Consider the following 23,502-nt stretch of genomic DNA (forward strand, 5'->3'; position numbering starts at 1 on the left):
TTTCCTTGTCACTGGAGAAAAAGAAGTTTGTTCCTTTTAATGCTGCAAAACTGATGTAACTCTGAGAAGGCAATCTGGCTCCCAGGGTATGTCCCAGGATGTCAGCCCACAGACTGTGTCTGCAGTGTCACTGAGGCCACGAGGTTCTGATGGATTTCCATATCGCTGGGAAAATTACAAGACTTGTAGTTAGATTAAGTGATATTTATGTAACGTATTTGTAATATATATAAAACAATATTTTAATTAGTAAATCGGTAGATAAATTTTCCTTTCCTTAGAGGTAATCTCCCATTAATAATATTATCTGAGTAAACTGAGCAAAACTGTATTCAAATGCAATGAGCACATGTTCACCCCACCGTTGTATCTCCATGTAATAATTAAGGTTTGTAAGGCGTCTCTCGGCCGGGGTTGGGAGCAGCTGTGCGGGGCAGTTCAGCGATCACGGCGGTGGTGCGGTGCTGCCGCCTCCTGACGTCTCCTCACAGCAGCGGATGTGGGAGGAAACACTCCAAATCCTGCTGCTGGGCTTTCCTTATCAATTCTTCTTATCCTTACCTTCCAGTGCCCATAAGGTTCCTTTTATGCTTTCCACAAGACATGTACTGTCATGGTCCCTGCCCCAAATGGCTTACATTCTCCTGGGTCATCTTATGATGAGATTTTACTCTATTTATTTATATCTCTGCAGTAGCTCATAAATCCTTACATTCAGGAAGTGATGGCTTATCATTTTCATGCCACTACAGTTTGAAACATGCATTAAATTAACTGCATGAGGGTTGTGACCTCAAATAAATCAGTGAGAAAACATTTCTTCTCTAGTAACCCTTTCTGCATGCACACCAACACACCCCACTGATGCAAAACTCTCTTTTATGCAGCTGGTGAAACAGGTGATTCTGCTTATTTACCAGCATAAGAATATGGAGATATATAATTTATACTTATTTATGAAGTATGTGTGTCTCTTGCACAAAGTCAGATAGGGAAATAAATAACAATCTTGTCAATGAACTGAAACTTGCGAGGTCTGGCTTGTCCCTGCTGTTACCGGAGATTTATTTGTTTTTATTTAAGTTTCTTTGTTTTTATTTAAGTTGATTTTTTTTTATTTTTTCTGTGGCTGTCTGAGGTTTTTGCTCTTACTGGCAAAAAGGTTTTTGTAGAGCTGGGAACATAGGCTTAGCTTAAAAGGGAGTGTTAAAAAGCGATCCCACTTGAAGAGCTCCACTCTGTCTAGAGATTCTCTTTATGACACCAGTGCATCATTTATAACCATGACAGTCACAGCACCATTGCAAGATGGCAGATGTGGTTATTTCCACCTCAATAAGGAATTTAATTTTAAGTGGCTGGTCCCAAGTTACAGTAAATTCTTGCTAAGGTCAGAAACCCCAGTGTCCTCTTGAGTGTCAGTGCAGCTCTTTGGTTACGAAGCTGTCGAGGCATTCTGTTGTTAATATTAATTGTTGTGGAATGAATTCAATATGACCATTTGAGTCTTGTCCTGGTTCCAACTTAATGGTTCCTCTATGTGCTACGAGTTGTCATGTTTTAAGGCACCATGACTGGCTTATCAAAAATGGGCTTTAGCACGAGTTACCACAGACTCCTAACACAGTCACCCTACTATGTCTGCACTGCAGTTAAGAGTTGCAGCTACCATGAGGGTGAACTTGTAGAGTTTGAATTAATTTAGCTCAAACGGAAGTTATCATGAAGACCAGCCTAAACAGTCACCCTTACAGAGTCTAACAGGACACAAATCACCAGGAGTTTGAAAAACGTAGAGTAGAATCATAGAATAGTTTGGATTGGAAAGGGTCTTTAAAGGTCTTCTAGTCCAATCCCTCTGGAATGAACAGGGACATCTCCAACTGGACCAGGAAGCTCGTGGGAATGCCTCAATAAATGGATATAATTTTTGGACACACACTGGATGTGTTCTGAGCAACGTGGTCTAGTGGAATTCTCTGCCCATGGCAGGGAGGTTGGCGCGAGATGACTTTAAGGATCCCTTCCAACAAACCATTTTGTGGTTCTATGATTTGTCCTCCCAAAACTGCACAAATCCCTGTTTATCACCTTCCACAGGACCCTGCGTCAAGCGTACTCAGTACAAGAAAGATAATGAGATACTGGAAAGGGTCCAGCGGAAGCCACAAAGATGATGAGGGGTCTGGAGATCTCTCATACGAGGAAAGACTGTGGGAGCTGAGTCTGTTTAGTGTGGAGAAGACTGAGAGGGGATCTCATCAGTGCATATAAATATCAAAGTCAGGTGCCAAGAGGATGGTGACAGACTCTTTTTGGTGGTGTCCAGTGACAGTACGAGGAGCAATGGCCATAAAGTAAAACACAAGAAGTTCCACCTCAATATGAGGAAGAACTTCTGTACACTGAGTGGCAGAGCAATGGGACACGCTGCCCAGGGAGGGCGTGGAGCCTCCTTCTCTGGAGACATTCAAAACCCACCTGGACACGTTCCTGTGTCACCTGCTCCAGGTGACCCTGCCATGGCAGGAAGGTTGGACGGGATGATCTGCAGAGGTCCCTTCCAACCCCAACAATTCTGTGATTCTCTGACTGAACTGCTCCATCCTGCTGCCTCGGGGAGCAGCTCCGAGCCTTTCGAGTCGGAGGGCAAACAGTGCTCGGTGTCCTTGGTTAAAAAACCCCAACTGAACTCCAACAGCAAGATGGCCAGCCCTGGGAGGAAAATCCACGCTTCGGGCGCGGGGTGACCAGGGCCATGGCCGGGGAGCAGCCCCGGGGGCCGGCCCGGCCCCGCCCGCAGCTGCCGCCGTTGCTACGAAACGACGCGAGGTTCGCTGCTCAGCCGCGGCCTCGGCACCGCCGGGCCCCGGGCCGGCACCGCCACAGCCGCCGGCACCGCCACAGCCACCGGCACCGCCGGGCCCCGGGCCGGCATCGCCACCGCCACAGCCGCCGGCACCGCCACAGCCACCGGCACCGCCACAGCCACCGGCACCGCCGGGCCCCGGGCCGGCATCGGCATCGCCACCGCCACCGGCACCGACCCTCAGCCCCGAGCCTCGCTGTCCCCGCCCGCCGGCAGCATGGCTGAGGTAACCTGTAACCTCTGCCCCCTCCCTTCCCCGCCCCTTGTTTGGACAGGATGAAGGCTGTACCTCGGGATAAGCCCAACAACATCACCTGTGCATCATCTGTATCCATAAGCCATGTTTATGTGTAGGGGTTACCCGTGTGAGCAGAGCTCAGTTATGTCCTGCGTTGAAAGCAAGAGCAATTAGCCTACTTGTACGTAGGCAGTAACAGCACTTGTATCTTAGGAACAGCTGCTACATTTAAGATCGTAGGTGTTATTTCGCCCCCTGCCGCACCGTTTATTGCCACTCTTAACTCTATTTACGATCACAAACGTAAACAGGATCAAAACTGAAGTAGCTGAAGGGAGCCTACAAGAAAGCTGGAGAGGGACTTTACACAAGAGCATAGAGTGACAGGACAAGGGGGAATGGATTCAAACTGAAAGTGAATGGGTTTAGATAGATATTAGATTAGATTATTAGATTAGATATTAAGAGAAAATTCTTTATCGTGAGGGTGGTGAGGCACTGGAATAGGTTGCCCAGAGAAGATGTGGATGCCCCATCCCTGGAAGTGTTCAACTCCAGGCTGGATGGAGCTCTGAGTGACCTGGTCTAGTGAAAGGTGTCCCTGCCCATGGCGTGGGGGTTGAAATGAGATGATCTTCGAGGTCCCTTCCAAACCAAACCATTCTGTGATTCTATGATTCTGTGGTTTGGAGATGAGGATGAAATAAGAAGAAACCTGTGAGTCCCAGAGCAGGCTTGAGGGGAGGAGGCACTAAATTTCAGCCTCACACTGCAGACTGCCCTTCCGTGCTAGCCTGTGGTTTTCCCACTAAAGTTTCTGACAGAAGAAGACGCCCCAAGCCAGAGTCTTGGCGAGGAGGAGCACATGGAACTGGTCTCTCTACCTCAATGTGTTGCATGGCCTGACCTTTATTTCAAGTCATAAGGGCCAATTTTTAAGGTTGTGGGAACTGTGTATTTCATTGCCTGTCTTTTGGGAGGGGGACTCGCCATGGCTGTGCTAACAGGAGAGCTGCTTTCCTGTCCAAGTGAGACCACCTCTGAGATATGTCCTCTGTGAAAGATTTAACAGTAGTATTTCCTGCAGAGGAAGGACTGGCTTGCATTGTCATTACTGAAGCTTTCAGATACACTTGTCAACAAGTGATTTGCTGGCACTATTTGCATGGAAAGCATAAAGTAATCAAACTTTAGAGGGAAGAGAACTGGGCAGACCTGAGACTAAAATACTAAAATGCCTCAATGGTTGATGCATTATTCAAATGCTATCACAGTGGTGGTGTTTTGTAGACTTATCTTTAAAGCAATTGTGGGACTCAAACTTTAACAGTTGGACTGTTAAAGCACAGGTTATTTCAGTAAAATCAGGGGAGATGTGATTGAAAAATAGCTTGCAACATGCATATCATGTTAGCAAAAGAACTGTTATTACAGAAAATTTTGTCCTGATTTCTTAGTAGCTGTTACCCACTCAGTATATTACTTTTTTATATTTTGGGGGCATAAGTGAGATGTTGAATTCCTCCGATTTGTTGATTACCTTATTTCACTCAGGAAAAGCCTGACAAACCATATCTAGAAGAAAGTGCCTTCGAAGCACTGGAAAAAGACTCCCAAGAATTCATCAGTCTGCTTAAGAGAGATGAAGCTCTGGAACAGTTCCGTTTGGAATATGAGAAGCTCCTTGCTGTTATGAAGAAGTCTCGTGAAAATGAAAAGCATCTCATGGGAAAATGCAGGAAGCTGAGTGCTGAGCTTGTGGAGAAGTCATCTAAAGTAGCTGTGCTCACAAAGCTCTCTAAAGATGATGAGGAAACTATATCATCACTGAAGACGGTAAAGTTTTGAATAAAATGAAATACGTTCTGAAATTGTTAATGAAAAACATGATAATGTGAAAAGTACCTACAAGAACACTTTTGTTTTATGTAGAGAACTAGCTGGAGAATGAAAAATAGAGCTGGCATCTCCAGCTGTTTAACCTCTGCTTTGCTACCAACTGCTTTGTTTTCTCAGCCTGGTGTTTTTACAGGTCTCAGTTTAATTCTGCATTTATTTGCACTAAACCAACTCCATCAGCTTTCAGATAGTCACAAATAGATTTTGTTTAAGCTTTCCCTCCGTAAAATAGCACATTTTCAACTTAATACACAGGTTTTTTATTCATTAATACTTTTGAAGGGCTTCTTGCATGTTAACTATTGCCAGAACAGAAAAAAATCTACTTCTTGCTGAAATATGGATTTTAGGCCAGGGAAGTGACAACTCATATAAATTAATGTTTCACAGTGTTTTTGAAAAGGAGTCCTATGTAGCATTTCAATGTTATTTTATTAATTTACTTGGATGTGTTCTTTATTATTACTGACTTGAACTCTGTCAAATCAAAGTGCTTGGCTCACTGAAAATATATGATGGTTTTTTTAGGCTTACAGTGAGTTTTGACCATCAGAAACCTAAAGCTGCCAAATGATCAGAAGTCTGTATTTGGAACTTCTCACATTCTGATGGTTTGAAAACTTAGCCTGTGATACCTAGACAGCATTTAATTTAGCATTTGCTTGAGAAGCCTCCGTGCCTTACACTAAAGTGTTTTGTTCCAGTAAAATAAATTCAGTGTAGCAATCCAGAGTGATTTATGAGCACTACAGAAATAGAAGTTCTTTGAAATGAAGTTTCTTGTCCTTGGAATTAGGAAGAAAATACACTTAGAGTAAATAGAAATAGCAGCGCTGTCATCCTATGGCTGCAGCTTGCAAACCCATGGTACTGCTCAGAGCCTCCTCAAGGAGGAGGAGGAGGAAAGGTGTAGAAAATTTTGTTGATGTTAACTGCTTCTAATCAAAACCTGATAGATGAGTGTCAGGAACCACAATGATCCTTCTAATTTTCTTTCTGCTATTACGTGGCAATACTCAGCACGTGAACAGTAGCAGAGATGATCCTTCAAGATGTTCCCAAGCTGAGACATTGTCTTAGTAACATCATAAAATTGAGGAGCAGAAGTGTTGGGAAAATAAGAGCCTTTCCAACTTCAGCAGCTAAGTTGAAGCTCAGGCAGGGTATGGCTTCACCATACTGCCTGCTCTTGGACCCATTAAGAGATTTTTTAATGAAAAAGCTGCTTGACAATATGATCCTGTTAGAAATTATTTGCAATGCACATGTGTCATTTCAATTCTAGTGGCTTGCTGTGAGCCTAGTATACAGCACTGATACTTTTTCAGTTTGGTTATGAGAATTAGTCTTTCTCTTAAATGTTCAGAAATTATTTGGATATAATTTAAAATGTTCTTGGTATACCCTTCATATTCCATGTTATTCTGCTTTCTGAAGGGAATTTCTATTACAGCTCTAGAATTTCACTGCAATCTTACTAATATTCAAAAAAAGTGTTTCACAAGATACATGTTGAGAGAAGTTGAAGTGCTAAAGTAGCCAAGATGATATTCTTCAGTGCTAAATTAAACAATCTGTCCCACAATTTAATTATTTATAAATGATAAAATAATCCTGATGGTACTGTTCCTGTAAAAATGGCATAGTTTCTTCAAATTAAGGCCCTAAATCTCAGTGACTTGATGGGTCATTAGGGTAACAGGAGCACAGCCTTCCTCTTCTAGATCACTGTTTCATATATGAATAAAAGTTACAGAAGCAAAATTTTTCTCCATGTGAAAGCCTGGTTTTAATCAGTGGGGTTTGTTTGGGGCAGGGGTTAACCACACAGATCAGTGGCTGGTGGGACTCAGGTCAGTAATAATCAATAGCTGTTAACTGTTGTCTGGTGGTTGTTCAGGGCTCTGTTTTGTAGTTTTAATAAACTGGACATAACAGTCTGCTGTTTAAAGTCCTATCAAAGGAGCAAAGGGCCAAGCTAATCAAGAAGGAGCTACAATTCTGTTTTTCATGGGTAGGGATACTGATCCGTGAGTCTGCACTGGAAGAATGCTAGAAGGGGAATTTATAGAAGCTTGTACTGCCCTGCTTGGAATTACCAACTTTTCAATTTCCAGGCATATCAATCCAATATACTAAGAAAGCATTTCATTAATTCTCAGTTTCTGAGCAATGAAACTGATGTTTGGGGTATTTAATGAAAATAAAGTAAGGCAAGTTCCAGAGTTCAGTACTTCTCCAAAAATTTTTGAATGATTCTAACGGCAAATATTCGGTGTACTTCATTCTTTAATTATGCATCAGACTGCCAAGCATGTTACCTAACAGAGTACTGCAGTTACTCAGTGTTACTGATACACTTGCAGTCTTTCAGTTCCCCTCTCCACTGAGTAACAATGGGAATATTTTTTCAGTGAAGGCTTCCTTCATCAAATTTCCTCCTCTTTACTTTTGGAGTTAAAGGATCTGTTGATCCGCTTTTCACAGTAAAAGACACAATGAAGAAGCAACTACAACAAAACCCAATTTTTCTGATGCTGAAGTCTGTAGCAAATTTGTATTTAGATTTTGATTAATAATGGGGCCATCACCTGTGCTTCCTAAATTTATTGATAAATATTGGTATTATCAATACAAATTCAATAGAATTGGTTTTGCACATCAAAAGTAAGATGAAGTTCAAAAAGCACACCTTAGGGAGACCTGACATCACTGCTTATCTGAATGGCCTTATTGACTTCAGGGGATCACTTTTGTAAATACCAGAACAAAATACTCACTGAAGCCAGTAGAGCCTCTCAGAGAGCATATTGATTTTATTCCCCAGTTCTATCCCCCATAACTCCCATCGTAATGATTTAATTCACCAATTTTAATCACAGTCTAATCAGCCAGCAGGAAGCTTTGATTTAAGTAATCAGCTTTAATTTTACTTTCAATTTGTGTTTTTATAGGGAAAGGATGGTTGCCTCTTACTGGTTGAAAAATCTGAAACATATTTATTTACAGTTATATTTTATGCTTTTCTGCTATACAACATGATGCACTATGTCTTCATGCCATTATTTCAGTCTAGCATGCATTTATTTAAATTTCATAATTGAACATTTTTATGTAAGATAATAATCAATGAAAAATGTATTATTTACTAGATTATACTTAATCCTTTATGTGTGATCATTGCTGCATTTGAATGCAAATTAGAACTCAAAATGTATAAGACAAATTGACTTTAGTATTTAAAACTATTTAAATATGCTTGATACTTAAGTGAAAAAGCACATTTTTCAAACTAAATTTTGAACTAAGTAATTTATTAAGTAATGAAAATACTGCTTGTAGATAGTGAATTTAATTGACTAAAATTTCTTTCAGAATTTCTGAACAAGTAAAGCCCACCATTTAACTCTTATTAATAGATTGGGGGGAAAAAAAAGAAGAGCAAACATTCCTGATCATTAAGTTCCAGATGGTTTCCCAAATTTGGATATGCTGAACTAGTTGAATAAATAAAATGAAAATATATTCCCTCTGCAGTTTGAAGAGGCTGCAGATGTTTTATTTTGTATAATCTTTTCAGAAAAATCTGGTAGCCTCTTACTTCTGCTGGTTTGATAACTTGAATTTTTAATTTAGGCAGTAAACAGCTAAATATTACATTTATTTGGTCTTTAATGGTCCAATAAATATAATAACAACATACCATAATATAGGTGTCATAATTTAGAGTTTAATGTTATGTAGAGGTTTTTTGTAGGATCAGAGATGTTCAGTACAATAAATAATTCTGTAAACAATTTGATATAAATTAAATTATTTTATTTTCTTCATTGTGGAGGTGGTATTAAAAATATTTTTTCCCTGCACCAACTTCATATGATGCAAGCAGGAGTTGAAAGGGATATTATGGCCTGATGTAATGCTGTTTCTGTTTAGCTCTCCCTGGGGAGACCCTGGAGCTAATGGAGAACTGCACAGCCACACTTGGGGTCTAAATCTGTACAAATCTGTCAAGTCCAGAACTCCACTAGGAGCCAGCTGACAAAAGAGTGTGAAAGAGGGAACATGGTGCTGTGATTTGCAGCTCAGGGACAAAAGTAGTGTCTTCATTATTTACTGAGTCTTCGGGAACTTTCCTTCCACTCCAGTCGCTTTCTAAATCTATGCTTTTTTTTTAGCACAGGATTCCAGAAGTGGTGGGAGCTTGGTTTGAACCTGGCAAGGAGTAAGCCTTGTTTTTGATTCATAAGGATCTGATCCAAGGGAGAGAAATGCAGGGGAAGTTAAAAAATTAAGTGAACCCTCCTCCCCTATGCTGTTTGCGGATATCAAACCGTAGACTTGTGAGAGGCACAGAAATCTGTCATTCAAGTAACTCCATGTGCTGAAATTTGGCATAGGAGTTCTGGCTTGTCTAAATATGTAGTTAAAATCAAAATATGCTACGTCTTCACAGATGAAGATGAACAAAGAGACAGAAAAGTCAAGTAACATCTTTTTCTCATCCAAATCAAATTAGATGTTCACTGTCCTAACAGCTAATAAGACTTCTACAGACATGAGCTATTTAAGTAGGTGGTACCTTTGTGGGCACTGAATTTTCAGTAAATTTTTAGATATTAGTGGTACTTACATGATCAAAGCCTCGTAGAGTGAGATTTGATAATGCTCAGATCTCTGTGTTAAATAAAATGTATTAGAGCTTTTGTGATGTAAATTGACATAGCCTGAATGCCTCAAAATATTTGCTATGCCCTCACCCCCAAAAAAGATAACCAATTAAGGGAATTATTGGGAACCTAAGCATGAAAAGACACAAACCCCTATTTTCTCAGCTAACCAAAATGCAAGGCAATTAATTTTTAGTTTGTGGTTAATTTTAAACACAAATTAATTTATGTAATTGTTTTCCATTTTGTTCCTAGGAGCTTGAAAAGTCCTGGAAAATGGTGGATACAGCCTATGAGAAGGAACAGAAAACAAAGGAAACAATTCATTCACTGCAAAAGGAAATTGCACGCCTAAATAATTTAATGAAGGAAAGAGCTGGACAGGAGTACAAGTAAGTTTTCCTCAGGAAGAGGGAAAACCTAATTTGATTTTCTATCATTCTGCACCTTATTAAGCCATTTAAACCCTACAAAGATACTAAAAAAGAGAGAGATCTTTTCTGCCTTTTACTTTTCTCATGAATACACATTTATTTGTCCATGTGTTTATGCAGTGAGCAAGTACAGAATCTGGCTCTGAGTGAGTTCATTCAGCATTGGATTAAACTGAGAGATCAAATAAAAATCAATATTATGCACTTTCTCAGTATGTGCCATATTGTTTTATCTGACTAGCATTTCAGCATACTTTGTCTTAGAGAATAGGATACTGTCAACATTTTCACATTTTACAGCAGCAAGGTCAAGTCAAGGAAGCGGGAGAGTTGATTTCTTCTCTGTTCCTAGCTTTGTTATAAGGCATTAACACTGTCTGTGTTCTTGTTTGTATACACTTTGAAGATTATGTTTGGTTTTTTTTAAACCAAATACTTTTGCATAGAGAGGCATAGTCTGAGGTGGAGCCTCTAACCACTACAGTGTGCAAATAATAACCATCCTCGAGCTGCTCAGAAGCCCTCCAAATTCTACTGTTTGTAGTATCAGGTCCTCAGACTCTTCTTATTGCTGTAAGATTAATGTAAACTCAAATATGAGATTAAGTGTATTGACCCTGTGACCTGTGCACTTTCTGTTGAAATTACTGATGGTTGGCCCTGCTGGTTATGGCTTGACACAGTTAAAGGTATTTATTTGTATTATACATATGGGATATATATGGGGCATGCTCATCTCTTCATGCACTGTATATCCAGGCTGCAGAAAAACAACTTGTGTCTGTGAGGAAGGTCTTCAGGGTGCTCAAACACTTCCCCTCCAAGGAACGTGCCAGCAGTAGACCACCTGGGTCCGTGAGAAATCCATTCCTTCGCCATTTGTTCCTGAAATGTTCTGAACCTCTTTAACAGATTTCTTTGGACCTAAAGGCTTGGTCATTAAGTCTTCCCTTGTGTAACTTTCCCTAAAGGCATCTCTCTGTGGCTGCTGTTTGCATTTTCTTGCAAGAGGCAGGAGCCATTGCTTTGCCAACACCTCACTCCTGTTTCCAGCTCTGCTCAGGCTGCTGAGACCTGCCTACTTACAATTTCTTCTTGAAGTCCTTTCTGTATTGCCCTCAGTTCCATGCTTAAATACCCTGCCCAGGGACAAGGCCAAGAGATGAGGTAACTCCTTTGCAGGATTTCAGCCCTGAAAACCCTATTGTCTTTTAGAACTATAAGGCTGCTTTTTATGTTGAGCTTGAACCCACAGGGCTTAGACTTTCTTTCATATTGTAAATGTGTCAAAACAGAGAGTCAGTTTTATTCTTACGTTATGTGACTGTAAGACATAACCTCGTTAGGTGTCCAGTCAGGTGAACTGCAGAGGCACTGGTATTTTTGGTCCCTAAGTAATTTTGTAGTGAGCAGACAAGAGGGAATTTTGTTTCCTGCTACCTTTTTGGGAAACTGAAGGTTTATTGATACCCATGAGAATGTGATATAACAAGAAAGAGTGATTTATTGGACTTGGTTGATGGTGATGAGTATCACAGTAGATAAAGCATATAATTCACTTGACCACCAGAGTCTAAATACAAGAGGAGTTTAAAATGAAACAAATGACTTTTAAACTCTTGTTTCTCACAAGGGTCTTTCTCTGGCATAGGAGGAAGAACAGGAATGGCCTGTGACACTGCTTGATTATTATTTTCTTCCTTCCAGTGTCGAGGAACTGCTAGAACTTCAAGAAGAGGTAACAAAGGAGCGAGACGAACTGTTGTCAGAAGTTGTGAAGTTACGTCAAAGTCTTGCTGAAGTCACAGAGCAGCAGCAGGAAACAGAGAAGGCAAAAAATGAGGCAGAGCAATCTGTTCTGCAGGTCTGTACCAATGACTGGGTAGTGATTTTTAGGCTTTGTCCTGAGCCTTTCTCCACATCTGTAATTGATCTCCATTGACTAGTATGGTCCCTGTTTTTTCACATCTCAAAGATGAGGAGTGCTCAGAAAGGAGTCTGTTGTGAATGATTTTTCTGTACTTCCACACTGTGTCCTTTACAAAGTGTATTGTCATGTACCAGCTGCTTCTGTAGTTTCCCAATACCCTGAATGAGGCCAAGGTTGCTTTGCCTGAATCAGAGTCATCTTTCTTACTGGAGATGTGCAGTGGTTTTTGGATTGTAGATCCTTATGCCTCTTGGAACATAGACTGGAATGGAGACCCTTGCTGTTGGCAGTGATTGCCATATGATGCAATACCATAATTTTTAAGATTGTTTCAAATTCTGACTTAATATTAGGTTATTTTCTCTACTACTCCATTTGGGAAACTTTTCAAAAACTTCACTTTTCTAATGGTTAGAGAGCTCCTACTTTCTTCTTTACACTGATTCTGGCCTACTGTTCTTCAGCTTAAATTTTTCACCTCGCCTGTGTCTCTGGAGAGCAGTCTTATTCCATCTTGACTTTAAGTTAGGCTTTCTGTTTTTCTGACCATCTGAGTAGACAGTTGTTCTTTAGTGATCAATATGTATAGCTTCCTTTAAATGTGTATAGCAGCTAGAGATACAGAAGGATGAGGATCTGTAAAATAGCCATTGAATGGAGAGAAAGTAGAAAAGGGTGGAAGATGGTATACAGAACTCTGATACATCAAATATAAAAATATAATAATGAGGAATGAAAGAATTTAAAACAGAATATAAGCAAGGGCTGGAGCAAGACGTCAGAAGACAGGAGGAGCAGAAAAGAATCAAAGAACAAAGAAGAGATAGAAAAAAATTTGGCTTACAGTTTTTTATTAATCACAAATAAGAAAGTAATGATCAGTCTAGGTTTCATGCCCAGAACTTGTTTCTGTTTCTAAAGTGGATGAATGGGGATGTATTAGAAAAGAATATAAAATCTGTGTTTTCTTGACAGCATTTTGGACATGGGAGAAAAGAGAGAGGATTGAAACTCCTGTCACAACCTGTTGAATCTTGTCAGCCTTAATCTTCTGATACTCACTTCATCAGCCCTTAAATTTACAGGATTGTTGCAGCATTTGTAATCACCTCCCATTCTCCCAGTATGGAATTATTCTCCCCTTCAGACTGCTTAAATGACAATGTCCTTTTGAAGATCCTGTTGAAGACCCTGTCAGTTCTGGTAACTTTTCCTCTGTGAGCTCAGAGGGGAGGAATCCTTAAGCAAAGAACATATTTCAATTGCTGGTCCTTGCTGAACTTGAGTATTTCCATGTGGATCGGCCCCCTGTGTCTCTTCTCTGCTGATTCTGCTCCATCACAGTTTTGGGGAGGGAGAGAGCAGAAGTCACAAGACAGTCTATTAAATGTGAGAAAAAGCTCCTCTTTTAAAGTTCCCACAGAGGAACTTTGAGAGCAGAAACATTGAGATCAATTGTGAAAATGAGCACTGGTCTGACATGTCTCTCTTTCCTTTAATATCAGTGTAATAAATGTTTCTGCTGGTGAGATAGAAAAGTAAAAATCCTTGCAATACAACATCAAGCCCTCATTAATTTTAGTGCTGCATTCAGAAAGTAACACCTATAACAGAAAAGACATTAGTGCCACTGAATCTCCAGAGGAATACTTTTATGTCTGAACTGTATCAGACCCTGCTGTGTGGGTGAACTGACTGGTGCTTAACAAATTCTTGTCATCAATAAATAGGTTCCCTCATGCAGGATTTTTTGTTCAGCCATTAGAGAACATAATTATTTCTGAGGAGATCTGGCATATTCCATGTAGTAGTGGGTACAGTAATACAGAAGCTGTTGTTTCCAAAATCAAGCATAGTAACAGTGGTGAGAGGACTTGTTTTCCTGAGTCACAGGCAGAAGAACTTAAAATGGTTTTCTCTATTATTATATAGCTTCAGCAAGACATCCAGCTGCGTCAGAATGAGGAACTACGAGAGGCTCGAAAGAAGGAAAAAATGGAGATTGAGCTGACAAATCTTCTAGCTGAAATGGATAAAAAGCAAGATGAGATCCAGAATTTACAGCAGCAAATAGAGAGAAACAAAGAGGAACAACTGAAAATGGAGGTTCATCTTAGAGAGCAGAAGGTAGGGTACATGGCACACTGTATTCATCTGATCTAAGAATAGAGTCAGATGTTTAATTAAGTAGAAAATGGATTTTCCTGAAGGGAGAGGGAGGGAGATTATTTTAAGTTATTAAATTTTAATAAATATTTGTTTTTATACAAGTACTAATTTACTAATAAATAAGTATGTAAAGCTTGCTGACAAATTTCAGATAGATTTCCTCACAGAAATCAGTAGTGGATTGCAATGGTATTGTTAGAGATCATCTTGAAAAAAATCACAGCAAATGAGACGTGAAGAGCATGAATGATCTAATGATAGTAACAGAAGACTGTCATGGTTGGACTTCTGACTATATTGCCAGTTTTGCCATTGTTTGTCTCTAGTGGCATTGGTAAAAAATTTTACCTCCATCCCCTTCTCTCTTCTCAATATTTTTTATCTACCTTTCAAGCCTGCGGAAGAGTTTTGTGAAAGGGCAGAGAACTGTCTTCATAAACCTTTTTGATTGATTTTCCTCATTCTGTTTCTAAAAACTTTATCTGGAAATGTCCTGACATAGTGTTCTGCAAGTGTGTGAATTTTCAGGTTTTCAGTCCATTTCCCCATTTCCCCCAGACTTTGAGAAACTCTCAAAGAAGCAATTTAAGTAAATGGCAGGGTAGATCTCATCCCTGTAAACCAGTCCTACTTCAAGGGAAACTTCCTTGTGAGTTGTGTGTATCTTGTAAATTTATGACTTTTATGGCTTTTTCTTCCCTTCTAGTTCCTGAAATTGTGAAGAGGTCTGTGCCAATTTTTTGTCAACACAGAGTCTTAGTAAAATACTTCACATAAAGAGATACAGAGAAGACTTGATTATTTCTCTGAATATCACTGATTTGATGCAGCTTTTGAGGGCAGCTCCATGATCTGCCATGACAATCACATTGTATATACAATTCCTAGTTCTGTTCCATTCTTCCTCCTTTTTATAGTCCCTTTCAACCATTCAAAGCATAGATTTTAGGGGCATTCAATTGTCCAAACTGTCCTGGAAACCTGCAGTTCACATAAAGTGCTGTGCCTGGGCTAATTAACCAGACTTCTGCATTTGCCTGTGCTGGCTTGAAGGTGTCTGTGGAGGCCCTGCATTGTCTTTTCCTAGAAGTCTGTCCAAACTACAGGCTACTCAACTATGCAAGAGTCAGGGTAGAGATCTGCAAAAGAAAGGGACACAGCTATTGCAATGTCATGGGGTTATTGTTTGTCAGCTGAATTGTAGTTGTCTGTGATGCCTGCTCTTATTCCCATGAAATTTCTAATAAAATATCTGTTCTTGCATGACAGTGATAGTGGTTGGATACAGCTGCTATAAGCTTCATTCCAGCCCTGTCCAAGTCTCAAAAAAGGATTGACTGAAACAGTGTTATCCTGACATTTACAATGCAAGAAACAGTATTCATTGTTTTTACACTAGATTCTCCTTCTCCTCCTTTATTGTTTTTTTAAGGGCATGATACATATCGGCTTCATCAGTTTATCATGCATTAATGATTGGAGTGAAAAATATGATGGTTGTTCTTTCTTCACTTGTATCTGTACTATCTGCAAGTGATGTTCCATCAAGCAGAAGAAAAGACTGGTATCTCCAGTATTGAAGAATATGTTCTCTATAGAAACCACAAAACCGCTGTTCCAGACGTTTGACTGAAGACAAATTAAAGAGGAAAATACTTGTGTCCTGGTCTCAGCAAACCGTGTAGGCAGAGAAATGTTATCAGCATATTAATGTAGGATGCTTGCTCATAAAACAGAGTTCCCCTGCCCTCTGATGATTGAAGTAATTTGAATCTCATACTCTTTTACAGTAATTATATGTAGCAAGTTGTGTTACGTGATGGTTGCCAAATGCCTAATAAGAAGTAAAATATTTATCTATTGCTTGCAATAGAGACCTGCTAAGCTTCCAGAAAAAAAAAAAGATACTGAATGTGTTATTCATTAGAAATGATAATTTCCCCTAGTCAATGTGAACATGTATCATATTTCACATTAGTAATTTCATCAGCAGTGAAGAATGGTTTTTAAGCAGACAACAATCTGTAACAGCTTTTATCTCCAGGGAAGATGGAAGGTTCTGTCTTCATGTATATGCAGATATTGTAATGAGATTTAAAAGAATTAATAGGATTGTTCTTTAATCTAACAGAACTTGAATGAAAAAGCTAGTAAGGAACTTGAGCAACTTAAGATGAAAAATCAGAAGCTCATGCAAGAGAATGAACAGCACAGTGCGATGTTTGATGAGGTGATGAAAGATGTCAGCCAGAAGACAACACAACTAAAGGTAAGTACCAGAAGGTACATCCATCCTATCAGCCACATCACTTCCATGACAGTCTTACCATGGATGGGGACAGGGATGACTTCAGTTCTTGTCCTTATGGGCAGTTTTGGAGGAAATCTGAGGAGTTTTTAGGAGTAGATGTGCCTGACAGTTAGTGCCATTCTTTCTATGGCAGTACCATGGTCATGGTAGTCTCCAGGCATCTCACCTGACAGTGTAGGACCAGTAATGCTGGAGGCACTGTGTTTCATAAAACACATAAACCAAAATGCTCAACACACTGTGTTCATAAAGGGCATGTCACCCTTTTGACAAATATAAGGTTCGACTGTGAGATTTTCAAGTAAGAGCAGTGACTTTCTTACAATGATTAACCTAATCTGAATTTTGCCAAAACCCATTGAAAAATGTCAATATATTATAATGAAGGTGTTCTGGATGGCTTCCACTGAAGGGAATTGCTTTCAACACTAAAATTTTCCCTTCCCACAGTAGAGGAAATTAAATATAAGTAACCAAGATGGTGTTTACTTTCAGATCTAAATGGTTTTCTTCCCTTACTTTCCATTATTTAACAGTCATTTCATAGAACTCAGAAGCAGGTGAGTTTCAGTTGAAAAAGGATTAAATGATTCCTGCATGTGCTTTTTAGGGTACTTTGAGAGCTCTTGTGATAAAAGGAAATGTATCTATCTGCCATATCTTGCATTATGTATCATCATTGTGGTTAAAACACTAAACATGAGAAAAGCCAGGTAGAAAATAATTTCTTATTGAGTCTTAGTCAAGTATAACGAATTCACCTACATAAAAAGTTTGTTTGCCAATAGAGCTTGTTAGTCAGAATGATAAACTAAGCACTGACAGATTAAAAGCTCAGTTCATAACTAATATAACACAGATGATTCTGATTTGAATCTTAAATGGAGGATGGCTTGTTTTCTGTTGTATTTTATTAGGCAAACTGAAGGATATTTTTCTTACCTATTTGAAAAAAAATTACTGTCTTTTCTGGGCTATGCAGTTTTATCATTACTTCTACCAATACCATAATTGTTTAAAACTTTACAAACAATGTGCTCAAATGAGACTTACATTTGGGGCTCTAGAATGTCAAAGGATTTTGATTCTATGATCTTATCCTGATTTCAAGAAAAGTTGATGGAAATTTTTAAGTCATGCACGTGGACTTCTGGGAACAAAAAAATAGAAGCTACTGCCCAGTTAGTAGCTAAGCCAATTGCTAAAGCTTCTGAGAGCCCCAGTCCTGATGTGAGATGCAGTTTTTGTAGGGATTGTGTTTGCAGTTTCATCCTGCAGTGTGCTGAATACCTCCACTGTGGTGTTGGGCAACACGAACTGTGAGGGTACTCTTAAATCTCTTGAAGGTTATTGTCAGTAAAAACTGAAGAGATTCACATCCTCCCAGAGGATACTTTCATACCAGGATTCCCCATCTCACAGAATCAGTATCTGAGGCCGTAAGTGGAACACTCTAGTCTGTGATGGCGTTAAAACCCAACAGTGGCACTGAATTATACAAGGAAGTTATATTTACTTCTTAAAAGCAAAAAGACTGATTCCTGTTGTGATTATTGGATGTGTTTCCTGGTAACCAGTTATGCAGGGTTTTGATTGATTATTTTTATCTCTGTTGTGTAGCATATGAGATGAACTCTATGTTTTGCTTTTTCTTTAAAGACATAGGTTATAAAGGAGATGGGAATAACGTGCACCTGCTACTTAGGGACATGCAGTCAGACCACACTACAGATATCTTTCTTATCACAGTCACTGTGCCTATTACTTCAAAGGAAATTAGAGCTGCCTGGAGTTAGTCTGCAGGACTAATTGGGTAGTGCTGTGTGAGGTTTGCTGGGGATTAGCTGGGGATTCTATATTGATCATCTTCAGCCCTTAAGTGTAAGATTGGATTATCATTTTCTTTTCCCTAGGTGGCTTTGTTTAAAATTTTTTTAATGTTGTCCAATTAGCTAATTATCTTCTTGCAGGTGACTCACAGCATTTATATATTTACTTCCTGAATTTTGTGAAATAAATATATACCAAGTGCAAAAGCATTTTCTTCTTTCTTTCTATGGATGCTTTCTCTCCCCTTTCCTTGTTGCTGTTCTGTAGGAGAGAGAAGATGAAGCAACTCAGATGCGCCTTGAAATTTCAAAGCTGAACAAAACGAGAGATGTTATCCAGAATAAGCTGCGTGCTGCAGAGGAACAAAAAGTTGATGCAGAAAATGAAAAAGGCATGCTAAAAAATCAAATATCCAGACTGGAGAAAGGTAGGTGCCTAACAGATGGGTGGGTCTGTCTTTTGAGTTTTAATAAGTTTTCTAGATACCCAAATATGTATTAACATCATTAGCTGATACCTAGGGTTGTAAAATCTGTTCACAGCTAATAGAGCTGTACATAGTCAAGGCTTTTAAAAAGTCCACTGAGTTGTTTCTGCATTTTTAACAGCTGTACATTTTGAACCCAGGATTTATTCTCTTTCTTCTTTTTCTCTAGAGTTGGAATCAGCCAAAAAGCAGTCAGAGATTGACAAGAGAGCTACAGATGGGCTTATGAGGGAAAGGGATATGCTAAACCAGGTGAGTGTGTATTGGTATCACTGATAAACCTCACAGCTTGATAATAAAATACCTTTAGTTTAAACACAACACCACAGAAATGTTGTGGAACACATAACGTTAAGTTAAAGCATTCAGATTTCTCTTAGCAGTTGCACATACTGCTTCTTTTCTGTGCATTGAAATGGTGGTGGTATCTGTAAACACACAGAAAATTTCTAAGTTTGAACATATAAACATATAAACCATCGAGTACTTAAAAAATATGACATGTGCTCACCTTTACTGTAAACCCATTATTTGGTATCCAAAGAGTTCATTGCATCCAAAGAGTGTGTTTTTGCACTCTGTAGCATTTGAAGTTTAATATCAGTCTAGGCAAACTAAGTCTTTGCTAGTAAAGGAAGAAACTGAAGTGTTGATACACCACGTAGCAGTTTGTCAGGGTATGTTAGTACTAGTCCTTGTTTTTAAGTCCATTTCTCACACTGATCATTTCCTATCAGCCCAAGGTTCTTGTACTGCAGGATAGCATCTCATGTTTATGGGCATTCCTGAAGTGTAACCTACTAAATTCAATGCCAAAAGATGATTTCTGAGGTGCTTTATTTGGTGTAGGTTCATTGTCCTGTGTCTTGACTGTAGCAGAGGCTCAGATTTGGCAGATAACAAATACTTGTTTTGTATAGAGAAAGAAAGTTTAAAGTCAGACCAGAAGTCTGATTTTGTAAAGATGGTATCTTGGTGTTTTCTGTTTAATCATTATGCATAATTTTAAGATAAGCTTAGTTATTTTCTGCCTCGAAATTTCTATTTAATACATGAGAAGGAAGAGTATTTGGCTTTATTATTAATTTAATGGCTATTGGCATGCTTTGCATTCAGAATGCCTTAAAACTGGTAAGGTTTTTCTGGTCATTAGTTACATCCACTTGTAAACAATCCTATCAATTTTTTTTGTAACACAGACACTAGTGTTTTAACTGCAAATCAGAAAAAGCTCTATTTAGCAGCTGTGCTAGAGATTTTGTTTTTTAAATCAGATTTGAGGCTCAAGTATTTCAACTGAACAAATTAGATAACGGATAATAACATTGGAAAGTCCATAATCCACTTTGACAATGGCATACTTTTGTCATAGTGGTGACAGTATTGCCTTTTCAGCTCGAGTCATTATTTTTTGTTCTCTGTAGAACTTGATCAAGGCTACAAACGCCACTCAGAAGCAGATAAGTTTGGTGAAGCTCCATGAACAGTCAAAACAGAACTTGGAAGCAGAAATACAAAATTATAAGATTGAAGCTCAGAAACAAAGGAAGATTATTTACCAATTGGAAAAGGAGAGAGATGGCTTCATCAATGAAACCAGTGAGCTCAAAGAGAAGGTAGGAACTGCTATTTGTGCAAGTGTTTTTTTCCTGTCCTACTCTCAAAACTCAATTACTCTTTGATTGTCCTGTCTTATCTGCAAAGGACCTTGTTTTACATACTACCAGTGTCCTAAAATTGAGGCCAGTGCTCAACATCTTTGTAAGAGGCTTAGCATTTTGAAGGATTACTCCAAGTATGTGAAAATATCTCAACATGTTCAAGCTACTCTGCAAAATAGAAGTTTTCCAGGAGCAACTGGAGAGAAACACTGCATAAAATTTGTGTTGCCTGCTGCTCATTATTATGTATAAATTTATTCCTGATGGAGTAAACTCAGAAACATGATTTTAACCTCTTCCATTAATTGCTATCACATTGAAGAGCCCTCCAAGAAGCTAATTGATTTACTGGGATTAGCTTTCAAGTGGTTTCAACTCACAAGTTATTTGCTATCTTTCCACTTTAAAGTTATCCTTTCCAGCTTCAGGTGACTAGGGGCTTTTAAATCATTTTTGAATGGAATACACTCCATTGCCTGGAATACCTCATCATTTCCTTGGAAATAATATTCCATGAAAGTGAGATTTGTCTTTGTTGCAAAGTCATATTTTGCATCTTTCCCTCACGGTGCATTTCTAATAGGGTAGATATGAGTTAGGAACGTTGTAAACTAGGGCCAGAGAGTAATTCATAACACTCAGAACTACAAGGCTCTTTCTTGTAGTTCTGGTTAGGGTTGTCCACAATATTTTGAGGGTGAAAATGACAAATGTTTGCTTATTTACTTTGTCTTTTCTTCCCCTGCCACTTTGGTTGCAAATTTTCTGTCACTTCTTATAAGGCAGAGGCTCAGTAAATGGCTTATGACACTTGAGCTGTTTATATAATGATGCCTGCATTGTGACTGCAAGCTTCCAAAGGACTTGGCTCACTAAATTCCTGACTCAGCTTACAGGTGAGGAGCACAGAAGTATGTGAGACAATAGTCTTGTCCTTCAAGTCAAAACACAGGGTAGAAGAAGGACATAGGATCAGGATTATTATATCAACTAGGTAATATTTGAGTTTGCTCTTTGATCTATGCAACTTGAGTGTGGCAAAACTATGAGAGTCATTTCACAGCCGGTGGGGAATGAGCTACTGATGGGCAGTAACTCTATGGCCAGTCAATGTCCATTCGTCACCATTTACCACTAACTTGGCTTTGCAGGAGCTTTCTGCACATCTTTGGAATTGTGTAAGAGCAGTAAAGAGCCAAACCCATCCAAGTCCAAAGATTTACCCATGCTGGCTCTGAAAGTTGTCTGGTTATTTATAGCAGGACAGAATCTATAGAACTGCAGAATTTCTCTTTCAAAATCATCATTTACTAGTAACCAATGAAGAGTCAGCAAAGTTATATCCACAAGAGTAAAATATTTCAGGGGTGAGAATTCATCCATAGCTTCATCTTCTGTCTATTGCTTTGGCTGACTGCTCACTTGTACTATTTTTAAGTCAGTGGCACTTGTTGAATAGTTTTACTTGTAGATTAGCCAGCACAAGTGAGAAAAAAAATTTGCTCTTTGCTCTTTGTTGTGTAGCCTGTATTACTGAGCTGCAACCGTTAGTAGAATATTTCCTTTTTGAATTAAAATTCTTAAATTATGAAATCTTAGTTTCTCTGTGGAAGGTATAGGCTGCTTAAAAGGAGGCAATGAAGTATATCTTTTGGTTTCATCTGAAGTGTCCCCGACTGTGTCTTCTGAGGGGTCACAAAACCATTCTCTAATTGTTGTTTCTTCTTCAAATAAAGCCTTTTAAAATGTTAAGTTTACAGTTAACAGCATATCCAGGAAACTGAAAAAAATATATTTCCTTTTTAAAATTAACATAATCTTTTGGAAAACCTCATGTTCAATGGGCACATCATTAAGGCCATGGCAGCATTTCTCAGAGTGCTTAAAAAGGGTAAGCAAATAAACGCAGCACCATTACTGAGGTATTGAGTAGGTTCATTGAACTAAACAGAAACCAGCAGTAAATGATATTTAAGTGTACAGATAAAAAAGCTATGAGGATACAGGAGAAAACTATGAATACTTAATACTTTCTGTTAGCTTTGGACCTTCCTTGCCAAATCTGAGGTGTAGTGTGCTGTCGACTAAATAGGAATTGAGGATGCCCAGCCTCCCACGGGGCTGTGTTGTGAAACATTGCATGTATCTTTTCTGTATTTATAAGAAAGAATTATTTGGGTTTAATAATTCCTGAATAAGCAGAGTCAGCATCCAGCCAGTGAGCACAACTCAGAAAACTTTGTCCATAGTCTTATTTCACTTATATCAAACACAAGTAAAACACTTACAAATGCAGTGACCTACTTTCAAATCTTGCTCCAGCCTATGATCACCATAGCGCTGGTAGAAAACGCCTTATAGATTTCTTCTCCATACTATTACTATTGGCAGCTTGTGTCAAGAGAAAAGAAAAAGGCAGGAGTAGGTTATAAACTAGGACTGTGTTTTTGTATTGCATTGTAAGCAGTTCCTGGGATCATCTGAAGTCAGCTACAATGTGCTAGAATTGTATTGCTGCTGCTGTAATAAAATTTTTTGTGTTTGTCTAGCTATCCCCTATCTTCAGAGTCGGTTGGAGGTACCTGATAGAATGTTTAATTATTTAATCCTGCCCCACGGTTAGGCCTCACAGGCTTTACTGCTAAGCAAGAGACAACACTGTCCACTGCAAACTTTGCAGTTATTGACTATTTGATGCAAACCTTTTTTTTTTTATTCTTCCCCTTGGATATATAAACGTGAATCTTAGCCCAAACTGCTGCCTTCACAAGCGGAGTCAGGAGAACGGGATATGAACTGCAGCTGGAAATGGACTTCTCTTCTGGATTTTGTCCATGCGGTTCCTCAGCTTTTACTTTAATGCTTGATATTTTTTTAGCTTAAGGGATGGGATTGTTTTCTCCTCCCAATTAGTGAACCCGATAAGTTGTTCTTGATGTGTGTACTCCTTAGTTTTCTTTTTATTTCTTTTAATCTTATTTAATTGTAATGCTGAATTCTGTGT

The 23,502-nt window shown here is 38.9% G+C and overlaps 1 protein-coding gene and 1 long non-coding RNA gene across 5 annotated transcripts in view; one reads left to right on the forward strand and one right to left on the reverse strand.

Annotated features, from left to right (window-relative positions):
• LOC135418206 (uncharacterized) lies at positions 1-2,783 on the reverse strand. The gene is made up of 2 exons (XR_010432336.1): positions 2,482-2,783; positions 1-165 (listed from the first exon to the last, which is right to left on the reverse strand). It is a non-coding gene; the product is annotated as an uncharacterized LOC135418206 (long non-coding RNA).
• A 73-nt stretch (positions 2,784-2,856) lies between these two features.
• Positions 2,857-23,502, forward strand: part of CFAP58 (cilia and flagella associated protein 58) — a 120,827-nt gene continuing 100,181 nt past the window's right edge. For 2 of the 4 annotated variants that reach the window (XR_010432335.1, XM_064663259.1), the window contains exons 1-9: positions 2,857-3,095; positions 4,662-4,943; positions 9,932-10,068; positions 11,818-11,974; positions 13,973-14,167; positions 16,341-16,478; positions 18,618-18,777; positions 19,007-19,089; positions 20,262-20,453. Coding sequence is in view for 3 of the 4 variants with exons in the window: in XM_064663259.1 (XP_064519329.1) it covers positions 3,087-3,095; positions 4,662-4,943; positions 9,932-10,068; positions 11,818-11,974; positions 13,973-14,167; positions 16,341-16,478; positions 18,618-18,777; positions 19,007-19,089; positions 20,262-20,453 (1,353 nt within the window). In the remaining variant the exon portion in view is untranslated. The remainder of the gene's footprint in view (positions 3,096-4,661; positions 4,944-9,931; positions 10,069-11,817; positions 11,975-13,972; positions 14,168-16,340; positions 16,479-18,617; positions 18,778-19,006; positions 19,090-20,261; positions 20,454-23,502) is intronic. The other 2 variants (XM_064663260.1, XM_064663262.1) reach the window with 2 other exon arrangements.

This window comes from Pseudopipra pipra, chromosome 8 (assembly GCF_036250125.1).
Source record: "Pseudopipra pipra isolate bDixPip1 chromosome 8, bDixPip1.hap1, whole genome shotgun sequence".
NCBI lineage: Eukaryota > Metazoa > Chordata > Aves > Passeriformes > Pipridae > Pseudopipra > Pseudopipra pipra.